The sequence below is a fragment of the Sceloporus undulatus genome, chromosome 6, assembly GCF_019175285.1.
Source record: "Sceloporus undulatus isolate JIND9_A2432 ecotype Alabama chromosome 6, SceUnd_v1.1, whole genome shotgun sequence".
NCBI lineage: Eukaryota > Metazoa > Chordata > Lepidosauria > Squamata > Phrynosomatidae > Sceloporus > Sceloporus undulatus.
In genome coordinates, this window is record NC_056527.1 from 4,575,138 (window position 1) to 4,598,245 (window position 23,108).

Consider the following 23,108-nt stretch of genomic DNA (forward strand, 5'->3'; position numbering starts at 1 on the left):
ACAGTTAAAGTGCCATGAACCTGGATTGTTTCTGCAGTGCGGATGCAACCAAAGATGCAAAGATGGCATTTGGTTACCCTACCAACAGGAAGAGGTTTTGTTCCAGAAAGACCTGCTCCCATTTGCAATAGCATGCTAAGGTATCCAAACTTGAAATCTTAAAACATCCACCTTCAAGCTGAGAGACAGGAGTCACCATAAGAGGCCTGCTTGCCAAACACTCCTGTATTAACTGTCAAGTTTTCACTCATCTCCATCCATCCCTGAGAAAAACTTACTGTGGGGAGCAACTGAAAGGAGGAGAGAAGGATGGTAAAACCTTCCGCCAAGAAGGGCCCAGTTTTTTGTTTTTAAAAAATGGAACTGGAAAGGCAGGCGACAGAGACTGCCCAGGTTTCACACAGCATGTTCCAATGGAATTCGCTCTTGCCAGATTACAACATTGCCAGGACAGGGAAAAACTAAGTTATGAGGCAAAGAGACTGCTACACCCAAAAACATTGGAGAGGAATCAACGGATGGGTTTTTTCCAGAACAAGTGTCATTGAACAAAAGGCATGCAGAGCAATGCTAGAACAAGATGCAGGACATGTAAGTGGCCACCACATGCTTCTGGAGGTGATCCTTTTAAAAAATGAGAGATGATCTACTACTACAGGTTGAATCTCCCTTATCCAAAATGCTTGGAACCAGAAGTGCTTTGATTTTGGAATAGCTGTATTTGCATACATGTACATAATGAGATATCTTGGAGATGGGACCCAAGTCTAAATACAAAATCATTATGTTTTGTATACTTATGTTTCACATACACCTTATACATATAGCCTAAAGGCAATTTTATACAATACTCTTAATTTTGCGCATAAAACAATGTTTGTGTACACAGAACCATTAGAAAACAAAGGTGTCACTATCTCAACCACCATGAAAATAGTTTTGGTTTTTGGAATATTTAGGTTTTTGAAATTCTGGATATGGGAGACACAACCTGTACTTGTTTTAGCAGGTTATATCAGAACTCATGGGCTTTCTGGTAACTAGCATTCCCTATTAACTGTTCAGAGTCATGCAAGGAAATTTCATGGGCTGCATTTGTTCATCACAATTTATGGACTTCGAGAGAGCCAGTGTGGCGTAGTGCTTTGAGTGTTGGACTGTGACTCTGGAGACCAAGTTTCAATTCCCTGCTCGGCCATGAAACACACTGGATGACTCTGGGCAAGTTACCATCTCAGCCTCAGGGGACAGCCTCCTCTGAACAAATCTTGTCATGAAAATCCCATGATGGTTCATACTAGAGTCGCCATAAGTCAGAAACAACTTGAAGGCACACAGCAATGACAAAGCGTTGCAAGACTGGGACACCCGTGTCCTTCCAGATTTTTTGGCCTAGCGTTTCCAACACCCATACCCAACAGAGAGATTGGTGGAGAATTACAGGAAATGCAGTGCAACAAAATCTGGAGTACCCACCATGAACCAGATCGGGTCAACTTCAACCACTAACAGTCCATTGAAATCTAACAGACATGATCTTCTCTGGTGCAGCCAAGATCCTTTGGAAGGTCAACCTTAGAGGTCCGACCTTTGACTGCTGTTTGCAAAGCACATGAGCTGCTTGCCTTCCCTTCTTTTGCAGGGAAAGAGACAAAGTGGCCCAATTTGGCTCTGGCTACATCCACAGCTCCAGTTTCATGCTTTGCACTTCAAGCTCAGTGGCACAAGTCTTTTTGTTGGCTGAGCGGCGGCTCCATTTGCATTTGATCCAAGCTGGTTCTCTCTTCTCCCGGCCACCCCCTTCCCCACCTCCTGCACAATCCCCAGTTGCTGTTTTGATTTATTCCTTGCCATATGCGTGTACAATGTTTTTTATCGGAGAGATTATACAGGGGAGAGGGAGCAGGGCTCTCTGTGTGTGTTCTCTCTAGTTAATGTTTCCTGTGTGGTTCAATCTGCTCTGCCTACAGGTATGTTTATTTCACTACTCTAGCAAAACCGGCAGACTTTTTAATGGAACTGTTGATATTTTCTCTGGCTGAACTTCCTGGAGAGGAGACACACACACACACCATTTGCACACACAAAGCTACATACGGCAGGGCTCCTCTCCCAAGCCGCGGCCTGAAAAGTACAGTCCTCCCGCACAGAATTGGACGTTTCCATTGCAATCGGCAGATTCTTTGCCTTTTTACAAGAAAAGGGCTACATCAACAAACATGACATTTTGGAGAAGCTGATGGAAGCTCAGAGGGGCCTGGACTTACTGGGAGAACAATGTTTTAGCTCCCAAAAACAGGGTTTTTTCTCCCCCTAAATATGGTGCAACATTTTGACTCAGGCAAACAGACTCCATGACACACACTGACCAGAATGACTTGGTGGAAGGATCCAAGCTCCAAGGAAAATTTGGCTTCTGGAATCTCAATTAGGGGTGTTAATTCTTCAATAAATGTCTTCTCAAAGAAAGCAGTGGATAATTTTAGCAATCTTCTCCTCCTCAGGAGAAGAATCTTATACAAATGGTACAGTTTTGAAGACTATTCGCAGTGCAAGACTTATTCTGCACAAAATTCGTATGTGGCATTTCTGCATGGAATATAATGGTTTTCTGAGCAGGAAATGCTGTTTTCTGCACAAAATAAACATCTGCACAATTTGTGCATAATAGAATTAAGTCCCAAAATGCAAGTTTTCATCAGTACAGGATTTGTCTTGTCAAGGTGTCAAGACACTCAAGAAATAGGTTTTTCAATCATTGCCCATATGCTTTATATTACTGTTCCCATCCTTAATATATCAACCATCACACTGGTCAACAGATGTCTTTTCTCTACCCCTTCTGTCCAGTCTTCATATTTTGTACTGATTTCTATTTTGGTGACCATACTTATGATATTTATTTTCTTTAACATATTGGGGAGTTCTGGTGGGGTAGACTTTTCCGCTTTCCACCTTCTCTCTCACCTTTGCTGTTCACACCTGGTCAGCAAGCGATTCTGGAAGCAGCCACTCTTTACCTTGCCTGTTGTAGGCAAACCCACACAACCACAACCCTAGATCTGGAGGACACTATTCCCCTCCATGCATTCAGTGGATGCATCAGTAGGGTTGCAGCAATGGAATCTGGACAGAGCTCCTACAGCTCTACAAGAGGGAACTTCAGCAGGGTTTGCTTGTTCACACAATCAGGTAATTGACCTAAGCATTTAAATATTTATATCCTGCCCAATATTTGAAGTTCTCAGCAGCACCTGCTAAAACCCTCTCTTCTCCAAAAGCATTAAAGGCCCAGGAGCCCTCTCCAGATTTCACTTCAGCAACCCTATTTCCACTTGCCATCCAATTCTCCCCTTACTTGCCTTTTCTTTTTATTCCAAAGGTAAAACAGCCCCAAGCATTGTAGATCCAGACCTGGTGCCCTTTTACACTACACAACTATAGCACTATAATGCTGTTTTAACTATCGTGGCAAGAGTGTATGGCATCCTGGGATTTGAAGCTTAAGGAGAGGCAATCTGAATTCAGCATGGTGTAGTGGTTTGAGTGTTGGACTACAACTCTGGAGATCAAGATTTGATTCCCCTCTTGAGCATAAAAACCCACTGGGGGTCCTTGGGAAAGTCATACTCTCTCTGCCTCAGAGGCAAACCACTTCTGGAGAAACTTGCCAAGCAAATTCTATGATAAGATTGCCATAAATCAAAAAATGATTTTGAGGCACACAACAACAAAGTCTGAATTCTTAGACAGCCAAATTGGTGTAGTGGTTTGAGCATTGGACTACAGCACCAGGAGATCAGGGTTTGAATTCTAGCCCAGCCATGGAACTCCCTGGTTGACCTTAGCCAAGCCACACTCTCTCAGCCTAAGAGGAATGCAAAGTAAACCCCTTCCAAACAAATCTTTCCAAGAAAATTCCATTGTAGGGTCTCCTTAGGAGCAGCAATTACTTGAAGACACATGACAATGTTGAATTTTTAGACAGAATATACTAGTGTCTCCCCCTAAAAGCCATATGCTTCCATAGCAGTTAATGTGGAATCATAGTGCTATAACTATATAGTGTGAAAGGGCCTGAGAGTAGCTATGAAAAGTATTGGTAGCTCTCCATAGGAAAACGCCTGCTCAGTTCTTGTCCTGGTTTGATATCAGAGATCAGCAAGAGTGCAGAAACTCAAAGCTATGGATCACAATAAAAACATGTGTCTCCACAGCTATTTCCATTCATGGTTTGTCTTGTTGAAGGGAAAAGACAATCCGAGTGGCCTGGAACCAAGGTAGAGAAGGTCCAAGCAAAGGAAGGTTTCAGCAGCATCCATCTAGTTTCCATCAAGTCCCTTCCACATCCAACTTGGCCCTGGCTTCTCAGTGACAACAAGTGCATGGCTGCATCCACACTGCAGAAATAATCCAGTTTGATATCACTTTAACTGCCATGGCTGAATGCTATGGAACCCTGGGATTGGTAGTTTACTGTGGCACCAAAGGTCTCTGACAGTGAAGGCTAAATGTCTCACACAAGTACATATCCCAAGATTTCATAGCATTGAGCCATGGCAGTTGAGGAGTTAAAAGTTATGTCGAACTGGATTATTTCTGCAGGTAGCGGCAATCTATTCACCTGCAGGACAGCCCAAAGTTATCAAAAGTCTACTCATAAAGTCCAAATAACAGCAGCTTTCTCCATGCTTGCATATCCTCCAATATTTCATAGATGACAAGTGGAACATGTGCAACCAAGCAACATCAGAGCACAGTCATGAGAGCCAATGTTACTGACGAGGAAAAAGACACAAGCCAGGAGAGGCCAAAGTAGTTTGCTTTTGCCTGAGCCTAATGGAAAGGGCAAGATGCCCCTATCCGCTTGCGGAGTTCATTGAAGCCATGTTGGAAAGCATGCTTCTATCCCTGTTTGACATGGAAAGCCATGCACCACCACTGAGCCCTTTGGTTAGGACAGATTCCCTGATTTAATCCAAGGATTCCAGGGGAACAGCATGGTGTAATGGGCTGAGTGCTGAACTACGATTCTAGAGATCAGGGTTCAGTTCCTTCTCAAGCATAAAAACCCACTGTGTGAACCTGGGCATGGGATTCTCTCAGCCTCAGAATATGGCGATGGCAAATCCTCCCCCCAAATAAACTTGCCAAGAATACCCTATGATAGGTTCACCTTAGGGTTGCCATGCCAAAAATGACTTAGAGGTACACAACAACAAAAGTAGGAGATGTGCATCCAACAGAGTTTGGTCAAAAAGTAATAAATGAGGAAGGACCACAAAAGCTAGGAGAAACTGCAGTTTGCTTTTGCCTGCACCTTGAGGAAAGGGCAAGATTTATATGAATCACCCCAAATGGCAGTGATTTTATCCAAGATTGCATATCCTCTGACATTTCACAGATGACAAAAGGGACATGGGTGACCAAGCAGTGCAGTCATGAAGGCAACAGTTACTAATGAGAGGGGATAACACAAGCTAGGAGAGGCAGTTTGCTTTTGCCTGAGCCTACTGGGAAGGGCATCGCTTCCCTCTCCCTTCCCATGTTGTCAAGTTTGTTTGAGGGCATGTTCCCATTCTTGTTCAACATGAAAGGCAATGCTCAATCACTGAGACCTTCGGTTGGGACAGAGCCGCTGATTTAATCCAACGATTCTAAGGGTGGGTTCCTTCCATTTTAAGGATCACACCCAAAGCAGATCTCTGCACCCATCTTTGCTCCTTTAAGATCAGGAAATTCCAACCCTGGCGTTATTCATACGGTAAGTATTCCAGTCCACTTCAACTCTGTTGAAAGTTCATGAACTGCCGCGGTGGAGTGCCTCTTGCATACTGCGTGTTACAGACGGTTGCCAAACTTGAAGCCAGAGGGAGTAACCGAGTTTTTAAATGCTTTTCCCCCTCCCCACGTTCCATTAAAAAAAAAGCCAAACCATAGAATTACCCCACCCTCAACTTTTGCTGGAAACGAGTGATTTAATATTGGAAACAGAAGCCGGGAGCCACACGCAACATTCTGGACATGAAGTTTTTTCGATTCTCTCAGAACAAGAGCACCAAGGAGACTGACTCTGCTTTTTCCATCTGGAAGGAAAAAAGAAGAACCAGAAACTACAGAATTTCTTAGTCTGTTTAGTGATTTCTTCCCATTATTTACTGCTTCACTCTGGCAAAAGAGGAAAAAAGAGACTTGCTGAATTATAGACAAAATTTAAAAACCAAGGTCAAATTTATTTCTGTTCCACCATCCAAAAAATTTACAGATGGTACATATATCTCCTCCGGAACGGGGGGAGGGGGGGGCAAAATATGAGGGTACTGCCTCCCCCCTCCACAAGTATTAGGCCTAAATTTTCCTTTATTCCCCAAATTACTACTCTTGCAATAACTCAAAAACTCCAATTGAGCATTTAGGAATTCAGTTTCGGCATCCAAAGTAAAGGGATAGGCAAAGCTACCATGGGAATGCATGTACAGGTTGAGTCTCCCTTATCGAAAGTGTTTTGGATTTTGGAATATTTGCATATCCATAATGAGATATCTTGGAGATGGGCCCCAATTCCAAACATGAAATTCATGTTCATTTTATATGCATATTATGCACAGAACATGCATAAAACAAAATTTTGTTTCCATCAGAAAGCAAAGATGTCACTATCTGAACCACCCATGAAAAAAGGTTTTGGCTTTCGGAATATTTTGGATTTCGGAATTCCTGTTAAGGAAAGCACAACCTCAACAGCAAATGTAAGCGTCCTCAGTATAAATTATTGTCAGCGTTTCATTTTTCATAATGCTAAAAATTTTAAAAATTCTGAAACTTCAGCAGGTTCAAAATGCTGCAGTTGGACTGCTGACTGGAGCTAGTTATAGGGAGCATATAAACCTGCTTGCTGAAACAGCTTCAATGGCTACTGGTCCATTTCGTGGCTTAACCCTATCTGACTTACGCCCAGACTATTTCAAAGTCCCTATCTCCACCTATGAGCCTGGCCAAGTCTTATGATTACGTGAGGAACACATGGTTCCAGATAGGTTTAGTCTTGTTAACTGGAGGGAAAACTGAGTGCCAGGATGGATCAAGTCTGTGTGTACGTTGTGTGCCTTAAAGTCATTTCCAACTTATGGCAACCCTAAGGCAAAACTATCATGGAGGTTTCATGGCATGATTTGTTCAGAGGAGGTTCGCCATGGTCTTCCCCTGAGGCAGACAGTGTGTAACTTAGAATCATAAAATCGTAGAGTTGGAAGAGACCACAGGGGCCATCCAGTCCAACCCCATTCTGCCATGCAGGAAATCCAAATCAAAGCATCCCTGATAGATGGCCATCCAGCCTCTGCTTAAAGACCTCCAAGGAAGGAGACTCCACTATGCTCCGAGGAAAGAGTGCATTCCACTGTCGAACAGCCCTTACTGTCAGGAAGGTCCTCCTAATGTTGAGGTGGAATCTCTTTTCCTGCAGCTTGCATCCATTGCTCCAGGTCCTGTTCTCTAAAGCAGCAGAAAACAAGCTTGCTCCCTCCTCAATATGACATCCCTTCAAATATTTAAAGAGGGCTATTGTATCACCTCTTAACCTTCTTTTTTCCAGGCTAAACATCCCCAGCTCCCTAAGTAATTCTTCATAGGGCATGGTTTCCAGACCTTTCACCATTTTAGTCACCCTGCTTTGGACACACTCTAGATTCTCAATGTCCTTTTTGAATTATGGTGCCCAGAACTGGACACAATATTCCAGGTGGGGCCTGACCAAAGCAGAATATAGTGGCACTATTACTTCTCTTGATCTAGACACTATACTTTTATTGATGCAGCCTAAAATTGCATTGGCCTTTTTAGCTGCTGCATCACATTGTTGACTCATGTTCAACTTGTGGTCTACTTGGACTCCCAGATCCCTTTCACATGTAGTTTTATTCAGCCAGATGTCACCCATCCTATATCTGTGCATTTCATTTTTCTGCCCTAAGTGCAGTTCTTTACATTTCTCCCTGTTGAAGTTCATTTTGTTAGCTTTGGCCCAGCTTTCTAGTCTATTTAGGTCATTTTGAATTTTGATCCTGTCCTCTGCACAAGATCACCCAGTGGGTTTTATGGCCAAGTGGGGAATTGAACCCTGGTCATAGCCAATGCTTAAACCACTATGCCACAATCAACTACATTTTAAAGCAACTAAAATTACATCATTAGAAGCTAGTCCTCAATAATGGGACAAAATTGGTTTTCCAGTATCTCAGTGTAGAAGATACATAGATATGCATATCTTGGAAGCTAAGCAAAGTTGCTGCAAACCAGGCACAGGTCCATGAGATCCCACTTTGACACTCCCAAAGGCCTTGATGCCATCACCAAGGGAAAAAAGATATGATAGGGTTGCCATAAGCCAGAAACAACCTGAAGGCACACAACCACAACAAATACATTTCACAAAAAACTAAAATCACAGAGTCCCACTTATTTTCCATATAATCTATTAATACCTTCTATTCTTTTAAAAATTCACCCATAGGTGTATCACGCATTTTAAAAAATGTAAGTTTGTCCATTTCTGGAAATTCACAGTTGCAACAACCAGTACTGTATACTTGAAGCGGACTTGATTTTTTTGTTTTGATGGATGCATGGTATGGGTGAGGTTTCCTCCTCTTCCCAGATGTGCACTGAAGGAAGGTGGGAAAAGACACAGCCCATCCATTTGTCATGAATGGGAACCACCCAGGAGTACAAGAGGAACCGAGACAAGGAAGCCAAGAGGGGGGAATTTTCTCTTGGCAGCCTCAATATTTCAGGGGAGAAGCAGTTCAAAAGAACTTCCTCTTGCTTCGTTGCAAAAGTTGTGGTTGTACTCAACAGCAATGTATTGGGGCAGAAAAAGCATCACCGGGCCCTTCAAAACAACCTGTTCAGTGCATCAACATGTTGGGCCAAATCCTTTGCCCAGTCCGGAGGTACCCTCGCATTACAAAACTGTAGCACTTTGATACCACTGCATATTATGAGATTGTAGTTTGGGGAGTTCACTAGAGTTCTCAGGCAGAGATTATTAGTTGGTCTTCCACACTGTAGAAATAAACCAGTTTGACACCACTTTAACTATCATGGCTCCATCCTGTAGAATCCTGGGATTCATAGTTTGGTGAGGTATTCAGCCTGATCTATCAGAGAGCTCTGGTGCCTCTTGTTGGTAGTAAGTCATTTCTGACATATGGTGACCCTGAGCAAACATATCACAGGGTTATCTTGGCAAATTTCTTCAGATGGAGTTTGCCATGGCGATCCTCTGAGGCTGAAAAAGTGTAACTTGCTCAAGGCCACCCAGTGGGATTCCATGGTCGACCAGGAATTTGAACTCTGGCCTCCAGAGTCCAGTGTGGCGTAGTGGTTTGAGTGTTGGACTGCAGCTCTGGAGGCCAGAGTTCAGTTCCTACCTTGACCATACTTTCTCAGCCTCAAGGGAAGGCAATGGCAAACCTTCTCTGAACAAATTGTGCCAAGAAAACCCCATAATAGGTACATCTTAGGGTTGGAAACAACTTGAAGGCACACAGCGACAACAAATTCCAGTCCTAGTTTAATGCTCAGTCCACTCCACCACTGGTGTCTCACCAAACTACAGATCCCAGAATTCTGTAGGATACAGTGATGGCAGTTTAAGTGGTGTCACACTGCACCTATGTCTCTCATCAAACTACAAATACCAGAATGTCATGGGACAAAGCCAGGACCGTTCAGGAGGGATCAAAGGGATATTGTTGCCTAGCAAGAAAGAGACCTAGTTTATCTTGCAAACACCCCACCCAATGCCCCACAGCTCTGAATTCCAGACCCTCCGCTATCCGCCGCCGCCGCCTCTGGCCAATTCAATTACCTGCAACAAGGGAGGCTAAGAGGAAGCCTTCAGCACTGAGAGATAGAGCACAAGCCTTTCAATTATTAAACAGAAATGGCTTCCCAAAAGACAAGGGAGGAAACCCAAAGAGAGAGGCGATGTTGCCCCCCTTTTCCAATTCCCTGCTATCAGCAGCATCCGGAAGAAGTTAATCATTCACCTTCTTCCATCTCCTTGTATGAGCCGTATGGATGGTGATTCCAATGCATTGACAACGTGTTTCTCATGTTCCCACCCTCTAAATGACCATACCTGGACAACTCTACCTGGCAACCCTCTGCCAGGATGCCCCATCCACTCTGATGCCAGAGAGTCCAATATGCCAGCAGACAGGTGGCACCTGCCAACTCCAAGGTACTTTTATCTTGCACCAAATTCTGTCAACAAGTCAACCAGGAAGCTTGGGCTCTCGATCAGAAGGGATTTTCCCAGAGTGATTTTTTCTGAATGTCGACTGTCCTAGATCCAACTTGTTGTTCGAAAGCAGAACACCATGGCTAAATCAATCATAAGCAAGAGATGGCTTGGCAAATGCAAATGGTTCATTTGCCCCAAGTTTGTAGCTCTCCCAGTTTCTTAGGTCCAAGGCTACTCTCACTTTTAGGCAGAATGTGGCAAATGCCTAAGGTTATCTGGTGCCCAGGGAGCAGCAATACCAGGCTCTTGCCTAAGATAAGATGGCATGTAAACTTTATGCAAAACTGAGCTGTGCTTTGTAGGCATAATGCTCTCAAGATGTGCTTTGCAGGCAGAATATCTTAAGTTGTGATTTGCAGTCAGAATACCCTCAAGGTTTGATATGACTTGAAGGCAAACAGCTACAACAAGGAACAGAGCAAGTCAATCCCGTGCGTTTTGCAAAGACAGAATCATCACCTGAACTAGCTAAAAACCTCTCCTGAGTCCATCATCGTATCTGCCAAAACTGTACTCTTCTCCAAATCTGAAACACACCGATTTGGAAAAAGCCTGGAAGAGTCAAGGCAGCTCCACAAATATAGTGGGTCCTTGCTCCACAAAAGCCAGAAAGCACAAAAGCAGCCAAGCATAATAACTGGGCAAATTACTGCGTACAACATAACTGTGGTTCAAAGGACTTTGCCAAGAGTTGGCCAGCTAACAGCATGACTAACTTGCCATAGTAATATGGCTGGCTTGGGTTTTAATGAAGAAACCATTGAACATCTCTCGTTGGAAACCTGGGGATGAGATTAAAAGTCCCATAATCTCCCTACTAGCATAGCCAAGGGGGGATTTTCAGTGTGGGGAATTTTCAGCTCTTCCTCACCAATCATCTAGACCACAGTGTTGATGTTCCTTGGCCACACAGGTCCCACATACATATCAACATTTCACAGATGAAAACCAGGACCCTTGTGACCACAGCACTATCAAAATGGCAAATGGTACTGAGGAAGTATGCATAAACTTGGAGAGTCTGCAATTGTTTGTTGTCGTCTTGAACTATCCTGGGAAAGAGAAAATTCTGCCCTTCCTCTCCACTTTCTCCTGGGTAAAATAACGGAGTGCAAGCTACTTTTGCACTCTGAGTCTGCAACAACGAAGCAAGCTGAAGACAAATGAGGGAAGTGGGAGGAAGAGAGAAATACTGAAATGTTTTAAGATGTTTAAAAAGAAGCTGAAAAAACAGGACAGAGGATTAATCTGCCAAGCTGAGAAAACGGGAGAGCTATGGTCCAACTTTTCAACTGTGAAGTGCTAGAAAGGATATTTTTGCATGTTTTAACTACTGTGGGTCCTTATTACCTGCTTGGGTTTGGTTCCAGGACCCCCATGGATAACAAAATCTGTGGATGCTCAAGTCCCATTAAATACAATGGCATAGTAAAATGGTGTCTGTTATATAAAACAAAAAACCAAGGCTTGCTATTTGGAATGTATACTTTTTTGAATATTTTCAAGTCATGGATGAGTGAATCGGTGGATAAGGAGGGCTGACTGTATGTTGTATCTGTTTTAATTTGAAAGCTGCCTTGCATCACACTTTGGGTGGAGAAGTAGGGTGTAAATATCATGGCTAATAACAATAATAATAATAATAATAATAATAATAATAACAACAACAACTCTGAGCCCCTGACCCAGCTTACTCAACCAGCCCACTCCAGACAACAGTTGCCAACCTACCCAAGGAACCAGACAAGCAACATAGCTTCCGACTGACACCATCTCATTAACAGGCAACCATGAAAGATTTCAAGCCCTGCACTCCAGATCCTAGACAGGCCACACATTTGGAAAGTCCAGGAATTCCTTACTTGAAATAAAAGCAAACCTTTGGGCTGGATTGAGGGGAGAAGAGAGATTAAGCCCAGCTGTCTCCATTCTTCCAGCCGCCCACTGAACGCAGCAAGAGAGGCTCAAGGCAAACTTCTACCGAGTGACTTCTGTCAAGTGCGATCACTCGCAGATGCCCAGAACACACAGGTTAACGGCCGCTGTTTGATGATGCAAGGAAATCCCATTTATTGGAATTCAGCAGAACTGCCAGGAGGCTTGGCTTGCTGCAGACACCCATTATGACACAAATGCCAATTTGCTAGCCGCCTTGAGTCCCTGTACCAGGAGGAAGGCAGGATATAAATAAATAAAATAATAATGAAAATAGCAGCAGCATATTCTGTCAACAGAATGGTGTCATGCCCTGTCCCTATCATCTCCCAGGAGTGGATCTACACAGTTACAGGAGTTTGGAAATTAAATCAGAAATCTTGCCTAAAGGTGCTGTTCCCAGATTAAGGTGAAATGAAGGGATCATTCCTTTGCACTTACTTAAGCAGATGAGTAAGGAACATTTAATGTAGCCTACTTGCTTCCAGCTAGAAAGTGGGTGCAAAGTGGAGGCTATGCCATGGCATCACGTCAATTGGGAAGGAAGGAGCAAGCTAAAATAGTCAATACAGAAACCCTCTAGAACAGTGTTTCCCAAACTTTGGTCCTGCCGGTGTTTCAGACTTCAGATCCCAGAAGCCCTAGCCTGTTGGACCAACAATCAGGAATTATGGGACCTGAAGTCCAAAACATCTGGAGGACCAAAATTTGGGAAACGGTGCTTTAGAGAGTCTGCAAGTTGCAGCAAGAAATCTATTAACTTTCACAAACTGGTGCTTTAATAGCTAAAACTGGAGATCTGGGCAGAGCCTTTTCCGCTTGCCTGGAGCCAAGCCACTCAAAACTGGAAAATTTGCACCCTTGTCTCTTTCCGAGAGATGACCCATGCAAACTAGAAATTCAGCTAAGATCTAGTAACTCCAATGGAGACTTAAATAAATTGCAATTCCAGGATGCCATAGGATGCAACCATGACAGCAAAAGTGGTCAAAAACTAATGTAACGGCACAGTGTGGTCATCCTCAAGAAGGACACTATAGAGATGAACAGTCTCTAAGGAACAATTCCCTTTGCTCAACAGTAAGGTTCAACCTTATAAAATTCATGGGGTTGCCATAAGTTGCCAGGTAACTTACGTACATATAAACACAAGGTTCAAAAGGAAACTGTATTTATTTCATGAGCCATTGGTGTTCTTGGGGTTGAGAGAAACAAAGCAAGACCAACAGGTAGCAAAAGCTTTCTGGCTGCCCATGGGTCTGTAGGAACTGAGGTTTTGCTATAACAAGTTACCCAGCAGAACAGATTGAGACTTGCACTTTGCTAAGGACCAACATCTCAGCACCAAGGAGTTTTGGTTCAGCTAGGCTCATCCAGTTATGCAAACTAGGTACGTAACATTTGGAGGAATAAATTCCCACCCCAAACCTGGAGAGCTACAACTGGTCACACCAGACAATACTGAACTGCTGTAGCTATTCCATGGCCAAGTGGGGATTTGAACCACAACCTTTACAGTCATAGTCCAATGCTCAAACCACTACACCCTATGAATTAGACCTTCACTAAGTGCCAACCACTTCTGTACCCATAGCTATTAGTCTCGCTGCAGAACACCATGAGGTTTTGAAGTGTTTCACTTCCATCCTGTGTTTACTGGCGCCTGGCAAGTCCATCCCATGTCTTAGCCTGAACTGTGAGAGAGATACCCAAGTTGATGAAATTTAGCCCGAAAGTGTGCTTAGCCATATGGACAGCTCCTTAGCATTTTAGACTAGATTCCTTACCACACCAACATGGGTGTCACCAACCATCACTATGTCCCTTCTCCTTCACATGCTGCCTTGGCTTCTCCGCAGTGTCTCCTCTACAAGTTAAACTACTTCATGCTACAGATGGGAGCTTGCATGGCAATGCTCTTCAGCACATGACCTCCTGCCAAACAGAATGCTAGCAGCTCATGAGGAAACCAAGGTTAGAACAAGGAGTGGTTGTTATCTGCCCATCAGGATAGCTGTGACTCCATTCTCTGCCTAACAAATCTTAGGGGTGGCACTCTTCATAGCTCTTGCCATCTGTCTTGCTCGCTATAGCTTCTGGGACTTGATGGTCACAACCTCTAGAAAGTCAAAGCTTCAGAGAATCATAGAGCTGGAAGAGATCCCAAGGGTCATCTAGTCCAACCCAATTCTGCCCTTATAGGAGGACATCATCTAAGCACTTCCAACAAATCAGAGAACTTCCTCCTTTCTCCCCATCATACAGATTGGAAGGGCATATTTTTGGCCTTGAGAAATGGCTTTTAGTTATGGGTATTAAGGAATTTCTTGAAAAAGCTTGTTGGTATTGAAGAACGTTCAACCACTCCAATATAATCCAGATACAGCTTCACCAACAACAGGGGGGCACCAAACTCTAGTTTTAAGACAGATGTAGTAGCATCTACAGGAGAGAAATCAGGCCAGTCTACAGCACATTCTTTAGAGCTCAGAACTAGACAGAGAGGGCATTTAGCTCCTCAACCTAGCCTAAAAGGGAACATTAAGCCTATGGAAGCCAACAGAAGCTTAGTAGAAACATGTGTACTGCTGAGACTTGGGTTAAGGAGACTGCAACAGCTGCGACTATTGCAAGCCAAGAGGGAAAGCGTAGCAGGTGGTGCTAGCAAATCCTGCAACTGCTGTACTCCCAATCCTCTGAGCCCATAGACAGTATCTGCACTTCACCTTTACAGTAGTTTGATCCTATCCTACTGAAACCTGGGATTTGTAGGTTGGGGAGGGTCTTAAAATTCTCTGCAAGGGAGCTCTAGTCCAAAATACTAGGAGGACCAAATTTTGGGAATCACTGATCTTGAAAGTATGCCAGCCAAGGTTGGCAAGAGTTGCAGACCAGCAAAGGGTTCCTCATTCCCTCATCCTGAACTAACCAGAATTTGGAAAGGATACTTTAGTACTACAGTAACCAGAACACCCCGCCATTATGATCACTGGCCAGACTGAGTGGATGCTTCTGAAGTTGTAGTCCAATTCCTTTTGTTGGAACGAGAGGAAGATCACTCCAGCAAACCTGAATCCTCAGAAAAAAAGGTACAGAGGGAGAGATGCTCCTTCAAGAAAAGTCCCCAAGCTGTCCAGGGTTTTCAGTATCATCTACACCACATGGATCTTAAAGAAAAAGCATACCAGAAGCCAGTGAAATTCCTTTAAGACTGCCAGACTGAAAGCTGAATTGGACCCCTGAATCTTTTAAAGTCTGCGTAGAAGAGGGAATTCCAGCAGTTGTTGCTTGTGACCTAGTTGTCGGACAAGCAACCCTTGCCAAAATCCCACCTTCTACACAACAATTAAAAGTACAGGAGCCCTCTCCAGTTTTCACTCTGGCCACCCAAAAGACATCCAAGCCCCAAGGTCCTCATGACCAGCAGCTTCATATAAACATTGAACTAGTGGGGAAATGTTGGTTAATCACATTTGCAGGGCCAGATGAATGAGACCCTTGTTTATTGGACTATGGGACAACACCAAAACTGCTACCAATGCTGAGATGGAAACATGTCTTCTACAAACTAGCAATCAGCTTGACACTTGGAAATTATTCCTTGGCTCACTTTGTGATGCGATCAAAGGCTTTCAAGTGAATTCACATTGGAGAGCTTTCCCCAGGTGTTAGCCCTGGGAACTCTAACATTAGTGGTGACAGCTGCAGATGTTTGGCTACACCATCCTTCCACACACTTTGCGGCCATCAGGTTTCAAGGGACATCTTCACTGAGGATTTTCCAAGGAAGAGAAAGCAGCTGCAGCCAGAATGGATTGGGAGAAGACGAGAGGAGCTTCTCAGTTCAGATTTCGCCAGTTTCTGAGCAAAATATCTTCCAAGAGACAGCATCGCTGCTGAAAGGTACTTTGCTGACCCTACACAGGCAGAGATGCCAAGCTTTCTTCCAACATTTGGGCACATCCTCATCACACAGCAGGCCATCTGCCCCAAACTTGAACTGCAATCAAAAGCTGTTCTGCTAGAGGGGTTTTATACAGGCCTTGATTCTCAAACTTACTTCCCTCTTGCCACCAAAGACGTCCTGCCCTTGTCAACACTCTTGTCAGACTGCTTTCCTATGCCTTTCCTTCAACCATCTCTTCCAGCTCCTTCTACCATCCCCTCTTTCCAAACATTCACACTTTCCACCCATGGATCTTATGGCTTAATCTAGGGCAGTGGTTCCCAACCTTTGGTCCTTCAGATGTTTTGGACTTTAACACCCATAACTCCTGACTGTTGGCCAAGCTGGCTGGGACTTCTGGGATCCAATGTCCAAAAATAACGAAGACCAAAAGCTGGGAACCACTGGTCTAGGGATTGTGCCAGCTAGGGCTGGCCTCATTCTCTCATCTTGACCTAACCAGAACTTGGAAAAGATACCTTTTTTTAGCATTACAGTTCCCATGACCTCTGGCCATTATGATCAGTGGCTGCTTCTGGAGTTTTAGTCAAAAAAGGTTATTTCTTTTTCAAAATCTGATCTTAACTCCATAGCCATCATCATAAAGACAAGAAATAAATAACAGGCCTCCATCATTGCCATGTCATTTGCTGAAAAAGTAGAACAGCATAGAGTTATTTGGAGTAATAAAGTATATTATAGATGGAATCATAGAGAAAGGGGAATTAGATTGGTTAGAGATGGAAACAACAGGAATAGAGGAAAAATTGGAAAATATATTTTTTAAAGAATTTACTATGAAAGAAATGAAGGAAATAGAAAACCCCTTTTTAAAGAATATATTATAAATTTGGGGAAAAAAATTAAGAAAAACTAATGCCAGCTATCTCACCTTTAACACCAGTTATAATGCTAAAAAAATTTCCAGTAAATTTAAAGGAAGAAGTAGGGAAATTAGTAAAAGGTCAAGAAATATATAGGATAAAAGAATGGATGAAGAATATGAGGGAGAAAGGGAAAATAAAGGAGAAATTGCAAGGATCAAAATTAACTTGGTATAATTGTATTCAATTGGAACAATGGACAAAGAAGTATGAGAAAAATATAGGAGAGATTAGAGAATATACAAAATTTGAACAGTTGATCAGGCAAAGAGAAAGTATAGAAAGGGTCACAAGTGAAAGATATAAATTATTATTAAAATATAATGAGAAAGAAGATTATCTTAGGACAACATGGGAGGAGGACTTAGCACAAAAAATAAACGTCCACGAATGGGGGGAAATCTGGAATCAATGCCATTTAAAATTTTATTCTATACGAATAAAGGAGAATTATTATAAAATAATTTGGAAATGGTATTTAACGCCTGTAAGGTTAAGTCATATAAAGAATTATTCAAGGTTATGTTGGAGAAGGTGTCAAGAGATAGGCACTTATAGGCATATCTGGTGGGGTTGTAAAACTGTAAGGAAATTTTGGCAAATGGTATTTGAAGAGATAAAAGAAATAACAAAAATTGATTTAGAATTTTGTCCAAAGATAGCTTTATTATCTTTATAGGATAAAACTAACTGCGCCCAAGTTATAAAGGATTTAATCACAAATTTATTAACAGCGGCAAGATTAATGATAGCAAAAAAGTGGAAAGACCAGAGAGATTTACAAATACAAGATTGGTATAGAGAGATATGGCAAATAGCAATTAATGATAAGTTAACTAGTGAAATTAAGTTTAGAAGAGGAATAATCAAGAGAAATGATTTCGAAGCAATATGGAAAACATTTGTACAAAAAGTTTTAGGAAAAGAAGGAGGTGTTTTACCACCAGAGTAAGAGCTACAATTCTGGAGGTAGAGTAAGAAGAAGATAGGCTCAGGGGATGGGGGGAATTATGAAACATATACGATGAAAAGAAATATGAATTAAAGTTAGATAAAGTAGTAAAGAATGGAATATAAAGGGATATATTATATGTATGGGGAATGTAATGTAAAAGTTTTTTTATATATTATTGTAAGGTGAATTTAATCAATATTTTGTTTTAGCAATTTATTATAATAACATTTATTACTTTCATTCTACCAATAAAATTATAAAAAAAATAGAGTTATTTGGAGTGTCTGGAAGCCAAGCCCTGTGAGGAAAACTTGAGACAGCTGGGTATGGCCAGCCTAGAGAAGAAAAGGCTAAGAAGTGACAAGACAGCCATCTTCCAGTCTCTGAAGGTCTGACACCACTAAGACAAAGCATATTTGTTCTATTCTGCTCCCAAAGCTAAGATTCAAGCTAATGAATTCTAGAAAAGAGATTTTGACTAAACCATATGAAGAATTTGCTGATAGTAAGAGTAGTTTGACAGTGGAACAGACTGCCTCAAAGGTTAATGGAATCTTCTTCACTGCAGAACTTAAGACTCTGGAGGTTGCCTCCTCTGCAAGGTTGCTTTAGTTGTAGGATGCCTGCACTGGGACAAGGGGCTGGAGCAGATGATGCTTGGGACCCATTTGCACTAACCCATGACAGCACTTTGATTCCATGTTAATTGCTCCAACTACAGCCTATGGAATCCTGGGATTTGTACTTTGGGAAGGCACTGGAGTTCTCTGACAGAGACTTCAAGATGCCTTCCAAGACTACGGCTCAAAGGATTCCATAGGATGCAGTCATGGAAGTTCAAGTGGGGTCAAAGTAGTATCATTTTCCAACCTTATAATTCTACAAAATGGCCCTCACTGGCAACCATCACAGCTCTTTGGCTAATGTACAGTAACAAAAGCCTTCACCATAAGGTTGCAAGGCCACACCTAAGATCTCCACTGCACTACACTGGATTTGCCCCCATGTGCATGTTACTTGTGCAAGAGGCATTTGGCCCAAATAGCAAACAGTGCAATAGCGTAGGATGCATTTCACCAAGTTAAGAGCCTCCCAACAACTGTAGGCATGAGATGATTTCATGGATAACAGTCACTACATCAGGTTGGGCAACGTCTGGCCCTCCAGATGTTGGTGGAATGCCACTCTCACCATCCATCACTTCTGAGAGTTGTCATCAAACAACCTCTGGAGGGCCACATACCTCATGGAACTGCCCTATTCAGATCACCTACATGAGACAACTTACTCCTTCATCTGCTGCATCTTGCATACAGATGTTTCCTTGCACATGGTACAAATGATCTGTGCACCACTGCACTGCACTGCCTTCCACTGCCACCTCTCAGGAAGGATACTGAAAAGCTGGAGCATGTCCAGAGAAGGGTGACCAAGAGGATCAATATCTGGAAACCAAGCTTTAGAAGGTACAATATAAGGAGTTGGGTATATTTGGCCTGCAGAAGAGAAGGAAAAGGGATGTGATAGTTATCTTTCAGTATCTGAAGGGATGTCATGTTGAAGATGGAGATGGATTGTTCCTCTGCTGCCCCAGAGACTAGAATACAAACCAATGAATTCACATTACAAGAGAAGGGGCTCCTCCTGAACAGTAGGAAGAACTTATGGACTGCAAGAAATATTCAATGGTAGAATAGACTTCCACAGGGAATGGAGGAGTCTCAATCTTTGGAAGTCTTTAGAGGTTGGATGGTCATTTTTCAGGAGTGCCTTCTCAGTGAAACTGTGCATAGGAACAGATGATTCTTGCAGATCCTTCCAAATTTTACGATTCTAGGAATGTAAGATTCTCCAAGAGCAGTGTGCATTCTGTGCAGGGATGTTGTTGGCTTTTCAAATGCTATAAAAATGGGGCTTCAAAACAAGGCTGAAGCCAGGGAAACGATTCAAGCAGATGACCTCAAGAAGCTGATGAGAGAGAAGCAGAAGACGGCTCCTTCCCCCTATTTATTATGATGGTTTCCCTTGAAAGAAACACCATCTCGTGATGGTATTTTAGGGTGGAGGTTGGCACCTTGCCTCCAATTCCAATTCCTACAGAGAATGGATCCTCCCAGAGAGAAACAAAATAAATAGGAACGAACAGAAGTGTGGCGGGGAGAGCGCAAGAGAAACTTTCCCATGAAACTGTTTTATTTTCTTATAGAACAGGATACACCTGCAGCAGCAGCCAGCCTTAACAGCCCAGGGCTGGGCTCGCTCTCCTTCTGCTTTTTAACTCTTAATTTGCAGGTTGATGGAGCCCTCTGCTGGCGAGAAGAAGAAGGGCACCCAGCATCTCCTCCCCTCCCCCTCCAAAAACCAACTAGGAAGTTTGGACAAGGGAAGAGGAGCCAGAAACCCATCTTCCCCCTTACTCCAGGGAGGTGAAATCAGTCAGTCCCGGAGCAAACAGTCATAAAGTAGCATTCAATTTAGGGAAGGAAAAAACAGAAGGAAATCATCATGCAAAATTCAAAACCCAAGAACGGAAGACAAACCAGTTTGAACCAGTTCACCTCCACACTCATCCATGCACCAAATCTAGAATGCAGGACAGTTCCTTTTGGGGACTCCAGCTTCCAGAAGCTCCCTGTAAAGTGGGGTTTTGGACTACAGTTCCCACCATCTCATCCACGGTTGGTTTCTAGACTGCAGATTTCAGAATCCCCAACCAGCTTTGGCCCACAGCTTCCACGTCAGCCACTTGTGTTGGATAAGGTGTCTAAGAATCTTCCAGGCAACTAGGGTTTTGGACTACAACTCCCATAACCTTCAGCCATGCACTGGACTCCAGATCCCAGAATCCTCAACCGGCTTTAGGCCACAACTCTCAGACCACTGCAGACCAGTCATTTTGGACTTCAGCTTCAGAATCCCCAGCCAGCTTTGGACCACAAGTCCCAGACTGCTGCAAACTAGTCACTTGGACTCCAGCTCCCAGAATCCCCAGCCAGCTTTTGACAACCAACTTCCAGGCCGCCCCAGCCAGTCGTTTTGGACTCCCAGGGGATGCTGGGACTTGCAATCCAAGAAGAGGTCCTTCCCCCCCCCCCCCCAGCTGTGGTTGATTTTATCCTCTTTGAACCAGAGGGAAGGCGAGATTCCTCTTGACCCAAGACAGTGGCACACCCAGGCTGCCTTTCCAGACAGGAAATGGCAAAAACCAGAGCAAGCCCACATCAGCCCTATCTGATCAGGAAAGGGGGAAAGCTTTTTTTTTTTCCAGAAAGGTTTCTAATCCTTTTTCTTTTTCCCCTTTTAAAAAGGCAGGAGCCATGCAGAGTCTTGTGAAATACAGGCAGAAAAAGGAGGAAGGGGGAAGCCTGATCTTACTGTTCACTTTGATTTCCAGCCCACCAAATGCCAATGCTCAGAGACTTCCATCAGAAGCCATTGCTTCAAAGGCCCACAAACCAGGAACGCACCAAAAGCATTCGCAAGGCATCTTCAGAAACCTTTGGAAGGAGTGGAGTTCCCAAAGAAAAGTCCACACAGGAAAGAAGAAGGTGCCAGATCTAACCAGTCCTCCTCCTCCAATGCATCCTCCTCCAATGCAGCATTGGGACAACAACATCCATCATCTTTGAAAAAGGCTCACTTGCTGGATCGGCAGGTGTCAGGTTCAGGGAAAATTGGCTCTCAGCTGCCTAGGCTGCCTGCCAAAATAGCCTAAGCTGCTTTTTAAAGAACAGGCACTCAGCATCTCCATCAGAGCATCCCAAAGTTGGAAGGGATCCCAAAGGATATCTAGTGCAACCCTGGACCAGGGGTACAGAGCCTTCCTCAATTTCAGCTGGGCTTACCATTCACCTGTGGTTTCACAATCGATGTCACATAGATGGCGATGATGAAGGAAAAGTCCAGGCCACTAGCAAGGGTGGACTACAAGTCCCAGAATCCCCCCAACAGCTATGCTGAAATTGTAGTCCAAAAAGACCATTGCCTCCCAGGCTCTTGAAACGCTAACAGTGGCCCAAGAATAGACAAGACAGGCAACTCACCTGCAAAGCAGGAGCACTCCAAAGCTTCAGAAATGTAGTTGGCTCTCAAATCCCAAACTGGGCTACTCAATTTGTTTCACAGTCATGCCATGCTGTCAGACTAGCACAGTCCTCTAGAGCCACAAACTGGTATGCTGTTGGCCCAAGCCCCAACTATCCATCCTACAAATAGGAACAACCCACCTCTTGCCGTTTCTTTAGGGAGCCAATATTCAATTGCACTAGCCACCCATTTCTTTCCAAAGAAAAATTAAAAGGGGCAGACTGAAAGCCAAGAAGAGGGAGCCACAAGCCTTGACCCCAGGATCTGGGACGATGGGTTTCAGAGAAATAGGAAAGGAATTAAAATAGACAGACAGTATTAAGATGGACACAACAAAGATGCACTCTAGCCAAAGCTTCTGCCAAAGAAATTGGCTACTGAAGAATTTCTATCACTAGCCAAAGCTTCTACCAAAGAAATGCAATGCAGGCCAAGAAAGACTTCCAACATGCAGAGAGAGGGAAGAGATGAACCAGCCCTGAAACTCTGTTGATCTGGAAGAAAAGGCCAACCAAATGGAGACCAGCCTGGTTTGACACTCAGGGAAAGGATGTAGAGCTTGCGAAAGTTACTTTTTTGCATGATTAGTCATCAGAGTCACCTGTTACACAAAATAACTTTCCTGAGCTCTGAAAGACTGAATGTCATAGAATGTCCCTCACTATTCTGACAGTACAGAGCTTCCTACCAGAGGTCAGGCTCTTCCCTCTCCAAACCCCTAATGATGGACTCCAATTCCCAGCATCCCCAGAATCAACATCACACATCACTTTCTAGAGCAGTGTTTCCCAAACATTTGCTCTTCAGATGTTTTGGACTTCAGGTCCCAGAACTCCTGATGGCTGGCTGGGGCTTCTGGGAGTTGAAGTCCAAAACTGGAGGTAGAAATCAGTGTCTCTAGACCTGCAGTAGCTCCCAATCTTTGATCTTCCAGACGTTTTGAACTTCTAGATCCCAGAATTCCTGACTGGCTGAGGCTTCTGGGAGTTGAAG

The 23,108-nt window shown here is 43.5% G+C and overlaps 1 protein-coding gene across 4 annotated transcripts in view; it reads right to left on the bottom strand.

The window, feature by feature from the left end:
* WNT9A (Wnt family member 9A) overlaps positions 1-23,108 on the bottom strand; it is a 52,130-nt gene that overhangs the window by 24,581 nt on the left and 4,441 nt on the right. The window contains exon 2 of one of the 4 annotated variants that reach the window (XM_042477261.1): positions 12,189-12,469. The exons of 2 other annotated variants lie outside the window; for them this stretch is intronic. In XM_042477261.1, the coding sequence (XP_042333195.1) occupies positions 12,189-12,238 (50 nt within the window). In that variant the 5' untranslated portion in view covers positions 12,239-12,469. Of the gene's footprint in view, positions 1-12,171; positions 12,470-23,108 lie in introns of all 4 variants that reach the window. One more of the 4 variants, XM_042477262.1, reaches the window with a different exon arrangement.